Source organism: Hyla sarda, chromosome 1 (assembly GCF_029499605.1).
Source record: "Hyla sarda isolate aHylSar1 chromosome 1, aHylSar1.hap1, whole genome shotgun sequence".
NCBI classification, from domain to species: Eukaryota; Metazoa; Chordata; class Amphibia; order Anura; family Hylidae; genus Hyla; species Hyla sarda.
This window is the reverse complement of record NC_079189.1, coordinates 540237963-540254501: the sequence shown is the minus strand read 5'-3', so window position 1 is coordinate 540254501 and position 16539 is coordinate 540237963. Positions and strand designations below refer to the sequence as shown.

General features: G+C 42.6%; 1 protein-coding gene across 2 annotated transcripts in view; it reads right to left on the bottom strand.

Annotated features, from left to right (window-relative positions):
• Positions 1-3940: 3940 nt before the first annotated feature.
• ZSWIM6 (zinc finger SWIM-type containing 6) overlaps positions 3941-16539 on the bottom strand; it is a 112069-nt gene continuing 99470 nt past the window's right edge. For both annotated transcript variants that reach the window (XM_056541144.1, XM_056541153.1), the window contains exons 10-14: positions 15685-15820; positions 13342-13499; positions 10739-10902; positions 7566-7647; positions 3941-6705 (exon numbers count right to left, since the gene is read on the bottom strand). In XM_056541144.1, coding sequence (XP_056397119.1) covers positions 5843-6705; positions 7566-7647; positions 10739-10902; positions 13342-13499; positions 15685-15820 — 1403 coding nt within the window. In that variant the 3' untranslated portion in view covers positions 3941-5842. The remainder of the gene's footprint in view (positions 6706-7565; positions 7648-10738; positions 10903-13341; positions 13500-15684; positions 15821-16539) is intronic.

Genomic DNA, 16539 nt, shown 5'->3' with positions numbered 1-16539 from the left:
GGCGTGTCGGCCGTCACGTCATGCAGGGACGGAACGCCCCCTTTCCACCATACTGCCGCGGCCCCATCCAGGAAATCCCAGGTGACCCCAGTACTCTGACCCCCCGCGATCTATAACTTATCCCCATCCTTCGGATAGGGGATAAGTTATATTCCACTACAGATGTTACAATGCTACGAGTGCTGAAGGTCTGTCTTAAAGGAGTTGTCTGAACATTTTAATAAACAAGCATTGCATAGACTTTTGTGGGTGTAAGTTCTATATACACTTTCATATTTTTATTTCCAGCAATCATGTTCTCAGGCTGGATCACAAGCCTGAGATATCCTTGTTCCTTGTGATGTCCCATTCACTCCTCTGATTTCCTGTTTTTACCAATAATTGTGATGTCAATGGCCGAGTTATCAGGTAGACCATGGCAGGCATCCCTCTCATGGGCTGGCTGGCATTCCACATGGATTCCTGCCCAGAAGGTAAAGCTAATGTCAAAGGCCAGTAGAAGGAGCAGTATGATGTGGAGAGACCAAAGTGCCGATAACTACCTTGTGTTAAAGATGGTGGCTCAGTGGTTTGCACTATTGCTATGCAGCACTGCAGTCCTGGGACCAAGGAAAACATCTGCAAGAAGAAAAAAAAAACTTATTGAAACACAGGAAGACCATAAACGCCATTTATCAAAAGCTGTGTAGAGGAAGAGTGGTGCAGTTGCCCATAGCAACCAGATTGCTTCTTTCATTTTTCACAGGCCTCTTTGAAAGTGAAAGAAGTGATCTGATTGGTTACTATGGGCAACTTTTCCTCTGTTCAGGTTTTGATAAATCTGTAAGCAAACCTCATGCGATCATTTCAGCATTATTCTTCATTTGCAGTAAAGCATCCTGACTCCACACAAGCATCTACTCTGTACAAGAGAACTGAACATGTACATTAAAAGTATTTTAAAACTATGTCCCAATCTCTTGCATCCCAGTTAATTCTATGTCCATGAAAATCCGCCCCAGATTATATTGCTTTGTAAGAATATATTCATAATCTACAAAATCTGGAACAATACTTATTCCCCACAAAGCCCCTTACATTGACCAGTGCGATACAGAAAGATAGGACCGTGCAGCATGAGGAATAAAAGGGTTTGCTCCACCCAGAACAGACAGAACTACTGTGCCTGGTATTGTTCAGCCTCCTCCGCTTCTGGGGAAATTGGGGCAGGGTAGCAGGCCTTTTTCTTATCCTTGGCTCTTTAAAAAACAAACACACCACAACTGAATAGTTTGTTTTGAACTTGAAAATCATCCTATAGTAAAAGCACTCATGATGCTTAGACATACCATAGGTTGTTACCCAGCCTTCCATAGATTCCACACCGGCCCTGCATGGCAAAACATAGGCAGCACACTTGCCACTCCTGTTGTGCTTTGAGGCCATATTTAAAAAAGGGAAACATGATTGATTGAAGGTGTTTTTTCTATTTTTTTATTTTTATTTTACTATGTAAATAATCCCAAATCTTGCAGTCTCCATTCTGGCCACTAGACCTAATAAACCAAAATTTTAATACAGAGGAGATTGCTGGGAAGTGATCTGTACAGAACAGATATAGAAGTGCAGTGAAAGGTGACCCCAATATAGGGATAAGACATCTAATCACAAGATATTATGGTTAGAGCTCAACCTCCCCCTCTTCATAGAATGACCTCTGCACAGGCCACAGAGCATGCTCTGAACACATTTCCATTCATGTGAATAAGGTCAAGGTCAGCCCATTTTATTTAGGTCCATGATGCTTGCTTATAGAGAGGAGCGAACTTCCAGTAATTCGATTAGTCACGAACAGCTTGGCGTTTGCAGACTAGCCTGCATAAATTAGTTCAGCTTTCAGGTTCTCCGGTGGGCTGGAAAAGGTGGATACAGTCCTAGGAAAGAGTCTCCTAGGAATGTATCCACCTTTTCCAGCCCACAGGAGAAACTGAAATCTGAACTAATTTATGCAGGAAAAGTCATCAACTGCCGAACAGAGAAGTTCGTGACGAATCAAATTTACTGTAAGTCGCTCATCTCTAATTATAATCTATGAAGTAAATGAGACTTAGCAGAAACACTGGCCCTTCAATTTTGATAAGTGGGTCTGCATTTTTGCAAACCGTGGGATCTCAGCAGCTGGACCCCCAGCCAATCAAAACTACTGACAAGTTGAAGAGATAGGTACACATTAAAGATGGATATGCCTAAACCACCTCCGTATAGATATCTGGTTACTGCTCAGAGCTTAAGCAAAGGGTGAACACAAGGTGCGATGGTCATTTCTTCCAATATTCTTGGACAATCATGCTTACAGAATTTAAATTACCTTTCTAGAAAATCAGAACATTCATGTATGATCCACAATTTGGTCACTGCCAAATAACTTTAAAAGGCAGATGCCTTTTTTTTAAACACACATTACTATGTTGAGGGACCATTTTGGCCAGCACTGTTTTCTTAGGTAACCATACCTAGCACTCTACCCAGAGCCATACAATGTAATTGCTCAGGCTGAAAAGATCACTCAGAAGGGGTGTTTAGAGCAGGAATATAATATATATTTACATACACACAGTTTAACCCCTTAAGGACGGAGGTTTTTTTTTCCACTCCTCCCCCCCCCCATCACCTTCTAAAAATCAAAACGCTTAAAATTTTGCACCTAGAGACTCATGAGGATATTTCACCCAAAAATATATCTGTGGGGCAAAATTGGAATAAAAAAAATAAATAAACACTTTGTAACTTTTGGGGGCTTCTGATTCTACGCAGTGCACTTTTTAGTAAAAATTACACCATATATTTATTCTGTAGGTCCATATGGTTACAATGATACCCAATTTATATGGGTTTTCTTTATTTTACAAAAAAAATTATAACTACATGCACCAAAAGTTTGTTTAAAATTGTCCTCTGACCCCTATAACTTTTTTCGGTTTATGGGTTGGTATGAAGCCTCATTTTCTGCACCACGATCTGTAGTTTTTATCAGTACTATGATTATTTTGATCGGACTTCTTGATCACTTTTTAGGGTAAAGTGGTAAAGTGACCAAAAATATCCAGTTTTGGACTTCGGAATTTTTTTTTTTTTTTTTACGCATACCCCATTGACCGTGCGGTTTAATTAACCTTATATTTTTATAGTTTGGACATTTACGCACGCGCCGATACCACATATATGTTTATATATTTTTTATGGAATTTGGGAAGGGGGGGGGGTGATTTGAACTTTTAATAAGGAAGGGTTAATGTGTGTTTTTAAACTTTTAATAACACTTTTAGTCCCCTTAGGGGACGTTTAGGAGGCATCATCTGATTCCTCATACAGATCAATGTGGCTCCATAGAACCACATTGATTGGTGTGCTCTGCGCTCGATTGATAAAGCCTGGTCCTGCCAGGCTTAATCATTCACAGAGCAGCAGCCGACAGGAGCAGAGGAAAACCCTCTGGCTACCTCAGAAGTGGATCGCCCCCCCCGCAATGTCGCATATCAGCTATTAATGCAGGCCCTCCGCTACAAGTATAAGCTGGCGGCCGGCATGGCGCGGGCTCGAGTCAGGAGTCCGAGCCATACCTGCTTTACGGCACATGGACAAGTATACACGTCCATGGTTGTTAAGGGGTTAGATGGGGGTGGGGTGGGGGAGTGGGATTTGTGCTTCAAATAAAGCATTGTGGAAAACACTGTTGAACAATGGAGGGGGAGGATGTGACATCATGAGGGGTGTGACGTCACAACCGCCTGCACCAAGCGTTCTGAACTTATTGTCCAGAATGCTGGGTGCCTGCACGGAGATCAGGGAATACGATGTCTAGGGGTAGAGTATCCCTTTAAAAGTGGACCAACTTAGTAAACAGTCCTGGATAACCAAAAAGGAAACAGAATCAACTTTCAAAAAACTAATTTTAATCAAAACAAAGAAAAAAAAAAAATTGTTGATCTTTAACAAGTTTATAAAACAGTGATTTAGTTACATAAATAAATTGATATCAGTGTATCAAATCTTAATTACTTTCAACTTCATGAGCATGTTTACATGGGGTGATGAAGTACAACCTTTTTTTTTTACCTAGTATAATAAATAAAATGAAGAGCATGAAAGTTCTCTTTTTTCTAAACAAAAATACTTACAAAAACATACCTAAAGCATGTTCTCTAATGAAGGGAACGAGAGACACTAGACAACTTTTGCACCAAAAACAAAAACGGCTTTAGAAAGCACAAGGAGTACAGAACCATTCAGCTAAAAAATAAAATAAAAAATAAAGACAATATTGGAACCAATAAGTTGGTATTTAATTATAATGAACAGTTTGGTAGTTAGATCTCCAGTTTGGTTATTTTAAAGCATTAAGACAAGGCAAGATAGAAGGCTGTTTGAATAAATCTAGAGGCATAACAAAAAAACTAAAAAATTTAAATAAATAAAATTTTAAGTTTGAACAGTCATACCTACACAACTTTCTGCCCTGCACAAAGTCAAAATACCTATGCGACATAGATATATATTTATATATATTAATTGTGCACAATAGGTTAGGTTATTGTTAGCTTGCTGTCAAGGCGTCATGGATGAACATCTATTTTTGGATGCATTTTTTGTGTGTGTGTGTGTGTTGAAGTGTCTCTTGGAAGATCTCTCTGCGGCCCCAAACCCCCTTTTCTTGTGGCATATTATACTATTAATGCTAAGGCTTGTGGCACCGGCTTATAGATGATGTCTCTTTCTAATAGACAGGCCAGGTATGCGCATATTAAAAAGGTAAAGTTTTCCTACAATTTTATAAATCAACAGTCAAAAACAAAAAACAAAAAAAATAAAAAAAAACATGGATTTTCCAACCAGTATCAGCCCAGCCATGCAGTGAATCAAGGTGGCTCTGCATAGATGCCCAGCATGTAATGATCACCACCAAAGCCAACACTGAAGCGAGGCTCATGTCTCACTTGGATATGTTTTCCTCCCGTGTTTAGTCTGTTTAAAACCAAGCTACTGCAGCTTCAAGTATTTTGCATTACATAGAATATTCTTTATAAATTAGTTAATGTTATACTTTGTTTTCAATATTCAGACATATACTATAATATATATATACAGTACAATAAATGCTCTCATTCTTTTTTTCTTGATAATCCCTGAGAATGTATGTTGACAGTCGCTAAGTTTCCACATGCTTGTGGTGCCATGCTTTTTGATGAACTGTGTTGCAAAGCCACAAAGTCAGCCTTAATTTTTTTTTTTTTGTATTTTTCTTATCTACTAGTATTGTTGTTTTTTTGGGGTTTCTGCGTTTAAGTATGTTGAAATGTAAGAAGGATATACAGAGGAGTAAAGCTGAATCCATTCGAGGTACTTGTCACGGGATGAAGGGTTTAAGGATTTTTTTTTTTCTATTTTTTAAATGTTTGGTATTTTTTTTCTTCAAGATTTTCTGTCTCTTTTTAAAGCCATTTGCGTTTTTTTTTCTTTGAGGCTGTGAATGAATACAGAAACAGGAGAGCTATGTGGGCTTTTGCCACTTGACAACATATACTCAGTGTAAACCAAACCTTAAACCTCTCTCATACACACAGATAATTGAAATAAAAATAAAAAATTTAAAATAAAAAGAAAAAAATATATATATATATAAAAACACAAACTTTCACAACATGACAATTTTAGTTTGCAAACTCAATTTAACTATACACATAATACCGGTGTGGCTCTTTTTTTTTTGAGTTGTTTTGACTTTTTTTCTTAATTTAAAAAGGATAAAAAGGCAGGCTCAAGTAAAAACAAACCTTCTCCCTCCCCCTCCCCCATTCACACATTGTCAACCAAAGCGCTCACGGACCAGCATCATCAGTTTCTTTTTTCCTTTGTAGATTTGTTTTAGGTTGTCAATGAACTGTGTAAACTGGATGTGTCCGTCGTGAGCCATTAAGAAGGTCTCTCGGGCCTTGCTAAGAAACTCTATAAATTCACTGTAGTGTCGAGGACTGATGTGTGTGAGCCGCGAATGTGTCGTGTTTATGTAGGCCCCAATTGTGGCATCCAAGAGCTGTCTTAAAGGGGACTTGTCCAGTGACATAAGTTTGCCAGAGTTCCTCCGTCCATGTAGTCCCACCATCCCAGGGGTGGTCAAAGTGCACCTGCGCAAAATGTCTGAAAGTACTGTCGCACATTTGACACTTGTGACCACAAGAGGTATTATCGCTGCTAGTTCATTTTTCCCAAGAGAGTGGCTGAGTGCACATGCCCACAAAACGTCATTAATGGCAGGGTGTGTATCCTGGTTGTAACTCAGGTTAAGATGAGTCATGGCCAAGGTAGCCAGTTTGTACGCCCTCATGGGGTAACCACGGTGTTCCATGTACCGTGCTATCGTAAAAAGCTGTGTGTAGCTCATGCCGGTCGCAGCAGCATCCAGGACAATTTGGTAAGCAGTCTCAAAAGCTATGTGATCCTTTTCACATAAAGTAAGTGCTGACAGGGCACAGTTTTGTGGGTCCTTCATAGCACACTGGAGCGCAAGCGTCCTAGCACTGCTGGCCAGCTTTTCCTGTTGATGGCAATCCAGATGCAAACGGACAATGGTGCTGTTAGACATCACTGTTGTAGCAACGATGCTAGTAGCCTCCGTTGGCGTGAAGAGAGTGAACCAGCTCTGCATGATGCTGTCGAGTGCATAAACACCTGCATTCAAACAGAAGGGGGGAGAATTTACTAAGTATTCACAATTGTATAAAACATTTTTAGCCTACTCACTTCCTCAATTTTGGGCTGTTCATTGTTCTCTACCCTTAGTTTTAACAGTCTGTGTTCTCAAAACCCCTAATTCTGCTGAAATTTAAAGCCCCATTGACTTCAATGGAATTCCACAAAATTAAAAGCAGGTCTTTAAATTTTACAGAATGCATAATTGCCACCACGGACATTCCGTTGTGTGAATGGGACAGCGGTATCCAATTTAGGTATATGGGTAGTACTTTTTAAGTGGAAATTCTGCCGGGTGAACATGGCCTTAGTCTCTCAATTTTCAAAATGTAAAAGCATGGTAAATAAAATTACTTTGTCATCTGACAACCTCAAGCTGCTGCTTTTAAGATTTTTCTCCAATTCTATAGTCACACATGCAGATTTGTTGCAGAAATTTCGGACAGATTTGCAGAAATCCATTCACCCATTCAGATGAATGGAAAGAGTTTCTAGATTTATCTAGGCAACAATTTTTTGTTGTTTTTTTAAAGCAATTAATGAAAGACTAAATGAATCTACTTTATTTTTCAGCAGTTGAGGAAAAAACAAAAAAACATTATGTCAGAAGTGATGCCTCTAAATTCGTTTCATTCAGTGAGCACAGATACAAATGACAGCGGTTATACGGTAGCTACAATCAGTCTCTAGGGCAGGTGTTTTCCAAACAGTGTCTCCAGCTGTTGCAAAACTACAACTCCCAGTATGCTGGGCGTTGTGGTTTTGCAACAGCTGGGGACACTGTTTGGAAAGCACTGCTTTAGGCCACAATCCCAGCAGAGCCACACACAGGTACTTACCTACTTCAGTCGCACAAGTTACCAGCCATCTGACCATTTCCCGCCGCCGCCAGTTTAAAGTGGATAACGTCATGCGCATTACCTAAAAGACAAAATAGTAATACACAAGCTATAAAGACTGGAGCGCAGTAAGAGTCATTGCATTGTAACATATTTGCACATTCTGCCTTTATTGGTTTAAAAAAAAAAAAAAAATAAATAAACTGGGACCTTGATTTTTTTAGCGCTACAAGGATTGCATTGTAGCCCTTGTCTTAAAGGGGTACTCCGCACTAAGACATCTTATCCCCTATCCAAAGGATAGGGGATAAGATGCCTGATCACCCCGTGATCTTCCACGCCGCACCCAGTTAGAATCAGCCCCCGGAGCGAGTCCGATGCCTGACGATTACGGGGATGAAGCGTAGTGACATCATGGCTCCGCCCCCTCATTGCAAGCCTATGGAGGGGGCATGACAGCTGTCATGCCCCCTCCATAGGCTTGCACTGAGGGGGCGGAGCGTGACATCACACGGGGGCGGGGCCGGGACCCCCACGATCAGGCATCTTATCCCCTATCCTTTGGATAGGGGATAAGATGTCTTAGCGCCGGAGAACCCCTTTAAAGGGAACCTGTCACATTGATATATAAACATGATGTTGAACTCCTGCTCTATATCTGTGTGGACAAAGACTTAGCAACTTTAGGCATGGAAAAAAAAAAATCAGATTTTTAAATTGTTACGAGTCCAGTGGGTGGTGTTCTTGAGTGACACTGTCCACTGGACTCCTAAGAATAGAAAGAGCAGGGATTTCATTGAATAAGTTACAAGCTCTACTTAATCATTTCCCATAAAACATATGGCATCTTAATATAGATCAGAAGGTGCGGAGCAGATAATAGAGTAGATTGCAATTACATTGTCAAAGGTTCCCTTTGGGGCCATGTTCACACGGCGGAAAGTCTACAAAAAAAATCTGCACGGACATTCCACCTGAGCAGAGTCCCATTGATTTCAATGGGATTCTGCTCCACTGAGCACACGGCAGGATTTCCGTGGCAGATGTTTCTGCTGCAGAAATCCTGATTCTGGCATCCGCAGAAAGATTAGCCATGTTTACCTTCTGCAGATTCTGTTTGGAAATGTATTGCCGTCTATGGAGACTGCTCATTTCCGCACGGTCCTAGCGCCGCCATGTTCTGGCAGCGCCTGCTGTTTGCAGAATGTCCGTGTGCAAGGATCTGGAATTTTCCAGCCATGCTATTATTTCATTTACTTGGAAGTCAATAGAATACATTTGCAGCTATAGCAAAGGATGGGCTGATATACAGGGACACTAAAGCTGGACTGTTCCATAGCATCCTGGGAAGTCTTTAGACTATATAACACAGTAAGGCTCATCAAGCCCATTTATCAATTGGTAATTGACTGATTAGCATATTAACAATGGAAGGTGGCAGATTCCAGCACAGGCCTCAATTACAGCGACAGATTTCCTGGGCCAGCTGAAAATTACCCTAATCACCACAATGGGCGCCACTACCAGGCGCCAGGTTCCTCCACAAATGACGGACCTGGGGATTTCATCGGTCCCGTTCACTTTTTTGCAACACTGTTAAAAAATCTGATGCGCTGTTCTGTCTGTACCTACTGATGGTACCAGGGGAAATGTGTTTTGCTTTGCACTTTTGTACAAAATGCCTATTTTCAATGTATGCCATTTTACCACTTGGGGATACAGAAATTGATTTCACACGCTGTTTGGCAAGGCTATTAGGAGACCCATAGATAACCATTATGAGGAATCAATATTGAGCTTAACCTATACATCACCCCTCTGCTCAATGCTGGGGCGTTTTACTGAATCGCAAATGACATTTTTTTGTGCAATCTATGCAGAGAATGAACATTTGCTTCATACAATATCTCAACATCGCAGCCCATTAATGGTACATTCCATGCTAGGATGAGCTCCGTATGGAGATTTCATGAGAAGGCATGCCTCAAGGTTGTCATTCTGTCTTTTTATGTCTAACCTGCTGGACAAGAAAACTGCCATCTACTATATACTTTATAAGCGTTTTAGCGTATCTATGACAGCTAAATAATTCTCTAAATCTATCACTGCATTGCTTTACTTATTTTGCATTATCCCAGAACTGACAGTCAACAAGCTTGTTGTCAGATGCATCCCTTATGAGGATCTCTGAGCTCCTAGGACTGTGGTCTCCAAACTGTTGACCTCCAGCTATTGCAAAACCCAGCATGCCCGGACTGTAAATGACGTGTTGACTAGAGATGAGTGAAGTTACAGTGATTCAATTTGGCACGAACTTCTCGGCTCGGCAGTTGCTGACTTTAGCCTGCATAAATTAGTTCAGCTTTCAGGTGCTCGGGTGGGCTGGAGACTCTCTCCTAGGACTGTATCCACCTTTTCCAGCCCACAGGAGCACCTGAAAGCTGAACTCATTTATGCAGGATAAAGTCTTCAACTGTCGAGCCGAGAAGTTTGTGATGAATCGAATCACTAACTTCACTCATCTCTAGTGTTGACCAAGGGCGATTCCAGCTATAGGACTAGTATTAGGGACTTTGTTTTGATTTAGGGTCCAATCAGTTTGTTGCTGGCTGTTGTAGTTTCCCACACCACAGATAGACTGCGGATTTTAAATTGCAGATCCGCAGTCTAAGATTTTACAAGGCAAGTCTTATGTATTTTCCAATAGTGATTGCCTTGTAAAGTCTGCATCTTCCCCGTCAAACCCGCAGCAGGTCTGATGGGTATGAATGCAACCCCCCCCCCTTAGGGCAAGTTCACACGGCATAAAATGTGCAGAATGTCCGCCTGGAAAACCGGGGCGGACATTCCACACATTTGCCCAATCGGGCGGGCGCTAGGACCCCTCTGAAATGTGCTGTCAGACTGTAATGCATTTCTGAGAAAAATTTGAAAAAGAATAGACATGTTTATTCTTTCTGCGGACGCCGGAATCTGGATTTCCACTGCAGAGACACCGTGTGTGCAGTAGAATTCCACTGAAATCAAATGGGATTCTGCTGCAGCGGAATGTCCGTGCAGAATATTCGATGGAATTCTGCACGGACATTCCGCTGTGTGAACATACCCTTAGACATTTAGCTTCTCACACCCACAGCTGACAATGGTGAAATCTTCTATCACGTTTTACCAACCTGAAGGCCCAGCTCCAGCGATACTTTCAGCAGCGTTATATCCGGTAAGCTGTCCATTAACGTTGCTATTTTAAATGCATCTTGTGCTAGCTTGAATATGTGCGATGAGGAGTGAATATTTTTCTGGATGGATTCTAACACTGTTTCCAGCCTCCTAACATCACCTGCAGGTCGAAAAAGACAAAAAAGGCATTTATCAGCATCTAGGTCCATGAGAAATTACTTCTTCCAGGCACATCTGAAGAATCAGTGGAGAAAAACCCTGTTAAGTGTATAGTGCAATGGTCTTCAACCAGCGGACCGCCAGATGTTGCAGGACTACAACTCCCTGCATGCCCGGACAGCCAACGGCTGTCCGGGCATGCTGGGAATTGTAGTTTTGCAACATCTGGAGGTCCGCAGGTTGAAGACCACTGGTCTAGTGTATAGCACGGATGACCAGGGAAAGCTGTAAACGCAAACACTAACACATGTTATGCTGTGAGTTACGCTACCATTGATTTAAATAGGTCCACAGACAGTCCGCAATAGTGTCAGATTTGCGGACTGTCCGCGGACCCGTTAAAATGAATGGTAGCGTAACTCGCAGCAGGAAACCCGCTGCTAGTTACTAGTGTGTGAACGAACCCTTAGTCTGGATTCCAGTTTTAAGAGACTTTCCTTTCTTTTAATTTAGTAAAGTCTGCATGTAGACAATTCAACATGTAGATCAGTGTTCCCTGACCAGCGTGCCTCCAGCTGTTGCAAAAACTACAACACACAACATGCCCGGACAGCCTTAGGCTGTCCGGACATGTTGGGTGTTGTAGTTTTCCAAAAGCTGGAGGCACCCTGGTTGGGAAACATGGATTTATATTGTAAGTTCTTGCATACAGTACAGGTTTAAAAAGGGGTTATCCGGCCAACTAAGAAATTAAAGGAAATCTGTCAGTGTCACCTGCACCGGAATGGAATGCTGGCAAAGGTCAATAGACAACAGTAAAATAAAAAACTTGCACTACATCACTTCCGGGTGTGGGTCCAGTGAATGAAAATGGGACAAAGCAGTGTATTAATGTAAATACTGCTTATTATGCAGTATTCTAACTTGGCATCATGATTAGAGATGAGTGAAGTTACAGTGATTCGATTTGTCACAAACTTCTCGGCTCGGCGGTTGCTAACTTATCCTGCATAAATGAGTTCAGCTTTCAGGTGCTCCGGTGGGCTGGAAACAGTCCTAGGAAAGAGTCTCCAGCCACCGGAGCGCCTGAAAGCTGAACTCATTTATGCAGGATAAAATCAGCAACCGCAGAGCTGAGAAGTTTGTGACAAATCAAATTACTGTAACTTCGCTCATCTCTAATCATCAGCTCAAAGGCTAAAGAAAAGAAAAATACTGGAAATTCCCATTTTATTGGCATAATTTCCTCCAGTTAGAACAGAAGCCTCAATACTTTATTAGTGTCCATTGAATCTCTTTGTGGCATCTCTGTATTACTAGTTGTGGAAATCTGTCAGTGTCACCTGCACTAACCTGTCAGTACAGACCAGTAGTGCAGGCGACACTGATGACAATGATACTTACCTTGTCCCATTCCGTGCAGTGGTTCTCGGGCCCGGCTTGGAGCATGGGTGGAACTTAGTGACGTCACTGCTGCAGTTCTCTGGCAGCAGGACCCAGCAGAGAGCAGCAGCGGTGACGTCACTAAGTTCCACCCATGCTCCAAGCCGGGCCCGGAGCTGAAGATACCGGAGAAGATAAGAACAACTGCACGGAACAGGACAAGGTAAGTACCGTTGTCATCAGTGTCACCTGCACTACTTGTCTGTACCGACAGGTTAGTGCAGGTGATACTGTACTAGTTGTGGAAATCTGTCACCAGAGATGCCACAAAGAGATCCAATGGACACTAGTCAAGTATAAAGGCTTCTTTTCTAACTGGAGGAAATGATTCCATTAAAATGGGAATTTCCAGGATTTTTTTTCTTCCGCCTTTGAGCCCATGATGCCAAATTATAATACTGTGTAATAAGCTTCTATTACTTCAATGCGCTGCTTTTTCCCCCCATTTTCATGCACTGGACCCACACCCAGAAGTGCAAGTTTTTATTTTACTGTTGTCTCTGACCTTTCCAAGCATTCCATACAGTCAAAGAAAATAAGTCACATGGTCTCCAGGAGACATGGCTATGATGCTTGAGGTGGAGGAACAGCATTACTTCCAGCATAGCTATGATGCCCCCCTGAGACCATGTGATTTATGATACTGTCTTCATGGAATGCTGGGAAAGATCAGAGACAACACTAAAATATAAAGACTTTCAATACAGCATTTCCAGGTCGCAGCCAGTTGAATGCATTCACATGAAATATGCCGGCTAAACACCAGGGACCATTTATGCATCATGGCATAACGCTTCACATGTAGCTGAGCAGACCCATAGCAACCAGATTCCACTAGAATGTACAATAAATGCATTTGTGGTTCCAAAATGAAACCCTATTTTTTATAGTTTAGTGGGCAAAAACACTGGTTTGTCTGACCACTCTGATATGCTAAAGGACAGACTGAGTATACAGTTTCATTATGTAAGTAAAGAGCATTGGTAGTAGGACATACCTTTGGCTGCGGTCAGCATTGTTGATGCCAGCTCACACTGTTGTGACTCAATATGACTCAGGGTGAACCAACGGGGATAACGGTTAGGAACAACTGAGGCGATGTGGTGTGGCCGGGACATGTCTCCGGTGGGAGCCGTGGATTCCAACACAAGCAACCTGCATATATAGACAAACAGACCAAGATCAATGATCATTGAACCAAGGCTCACTAGTCACTTGACGGGTACTTCATTTGCACATGTATTTAATGCCACATTACACACACATGTAAGTGGAATATTTAACCAAATGTCAAGAACTTAATATTTTGATACTAAAAAGATTAATTGTTGGACATGTGTCTAAAACATCTATATATTATAATATATCTATATATCTATCTATATACATACACACATTTATATATACACATACATGAAGCAGAATTTCTAAACTACTGGATTGCAGTCTAAAAGACTCTCTCAATGATTTTTCAGCATTAGTTAGAATCAATCATTTCCTTAACTGGTTTTAATGATTTACATTTTTCCCCTCCACAGCCTTTATGTATTTCTATACACTGCAAGCTGCTGAATTGTACCAAGTCTCGATCTTGATCACCCATTCCCTGTAGGCTCAAAATGTGTTTAAAGAAATACATGGTCATATGAAGAGAGTGCTGTCTGGGAGATGGCTGTTTGGATTGAGACTGAGCAGCATTAAACACGCTAGCAATGTACTGTAATACACACAAGCTGCAGAAGAAAAAGAAAACCAATTCCAAAAATATTTTAAATCCCCATGATCCATAAAATGCATACAAAAGCAAAAAAATTCCATGACTTATCACATTTTGAATCAGTAGTAATCTACCTGGGCTGTAGAACCCTTGGCGAATGATGTTGGTGCCAGAGCAGGGTCATGCATCAGGGATTATACATACATTATTTCTTCCTGGCAGCATCTGGACCATGGGGGTTGACTAATGTCCTAATTGTATAATATTCTGGACTGAGATAGTGTAAATGCCCCTTTAAGACAGGCAGAAGGAAGAGGCTGTAGAGAGCAGATATCTGATTGGCACTCTCCTACTATGCTTTAAAGGGGTACTCAGGTGCTTACACATCTTATCCCCTATCCAAAGGATAGGGGATAAGATGCCTGATCGCGGGAGTCCCGCCGCTGGGGACCCCCGTGATCTTGCACGCGGCACCCCGTTTGTAATCAGTCCCCGAAGCGTGTTCGCTCCGGGTCTGATTACCGGCGACCACAGGGCCGACGACGTGTGACGTAACTCCTCCGCCCCTGTGTGACATCACGCTCCGCCCCTCAATGCATGCCTACGGGAGGGGGAGTGATAGCTGTCACGCCCCCTCCCATAGACTTGCATTGAGGGGCGGAGCGTGACATCACATGGGGGCGGAGGCGTGACGTCACACGCTGCCGGCCCCGTGATCGACCGTAATCAGACCCGGAGCGAACACGCTTCGGGGACTGATTACAAACGAGGTGCCGTGTGCAAGATCATGGGGGTCCCCAGCGGCGGACTCCCACGATCAGGCATCTTATCCCCTATCCTTTGGATTGGGGAGAAGATGTCTAAGCACCGGAGTACCCCTTTAACTTTCTCACATCGGTCTTAAAAATTCACCATTGCCTGTAGCATATCCTATTTAAAAAAAGGACGCTGTGTGGCCCCTAATCGCTTTATTGGCTGCCCTAAAAATTTAGCTGACAAACTGATGTTTGCTCTTTCATCAGCTGATCTCTGGGCTCTTTACACAGGTAAGTTACTAGAACGAGTGTTCATATTCACTACTTTGCCTGATAATTTGCCTGACAAACTTTGCCATCTGAATGCAGCCTTAAAGGGGTACTATGCTGCTCAGCGTTTGGAACAAACTGTTCCGAACGCTGGAGCCGGGAGCTTGTGATGTCATAGCCCCACCCCCTCATGACATCACACCCCGCCCCTCAATGCAAGTCTATGGGAGGGGGCGTGACAACCATCACACGTCCTCCTATAGACTTGCATTGAGGGGGCGGGGCGTGACATCATGAAGGGGTGGGGCTATGACGTCACAAGCTCACGGCTCCAGCGTTCAGAACAGTTTGTTCCAAACGCTGAGCAGCGGAGGACCCCTTTAAGGCTGCATTCAGATGGCCATTGTGGCTGAAATACCCACAATATCCCTCAGTGACTCAATAGAGCTGAATCTAGATCGGACCCTACAACTATTCAAGTTTGCTTCATTGCAGTGTGTCCATGTCTTGCTGCTGAATTACGGCCATCAAAATGTGTGATCCATCTACTGGAAGAAAGGTTATAACTGGGATCAGAGAACAGAAGAGCGGCCCTTACCTCATTGCTCGCAGTGCAATCTTGTATGCCAGTTCAGCATCGTGAGGTAGGAGGGAGGTGAAAAGATACTTGGCAAATGTGTGCATTGGAATACTCTCTCGATGGATGATTTCACCCAAACCACTGTATGGCCCAGCTGTGCCAAGAAAACATACATTACTTCAATGTGCTCACACAGCTCTGCATAATAACACAGCCACACAATACTAGGTCACATCAGCATCTGCTGCAGTCCTGTTCATTTTACAAATACTGCACTAGGCGGCTTTGTTCTTTTTACTTCCTTGCAGAAAACTAATTATTTGTTCATTGATGAAGCATTTAGGAAAAAACGGAGAAACATGCTGGAAATATTAACGACATTACATTTACTAGACCAGTTACTGGAATACAAAGCAGTAGGTATACAGTTATACTATTTAGTGGCATACATACTGCATAAAGATGCTCTTAAAAGGGGTATTAATGTTAGCAAATGAGAGAAGCTCACAGGCGCCCACGCGTTTTTTGCAGGGAGCGCTGCATACAAAGACTGGGAGAGGCAGAGAATTGGCAAGGAATTACTTTATAGGATTATCAGCTGTTTTTAAAGGGGTACTCCCACCCTAGACATCTTATCCCCTATCCGAAGGATAGGGGCTAAGATGTCTGATCTCGGGGGTCCCGCCGCTAAGGACCGCCGCAGTATTGCATGCGGCACCCACCTGTTTTTTGGTTCTGAAGCGCTGGTGGGTCTGAGTCGCGACAACGGGAACGGAAGTCCGTGACGTTAGGACTCTGCCCCCGTGTGACGTCACGCTCGTCCCCTCAATGCAAGTCTATGGGAGGGGGCGTGACGGCCGTCACGCCCCCTCC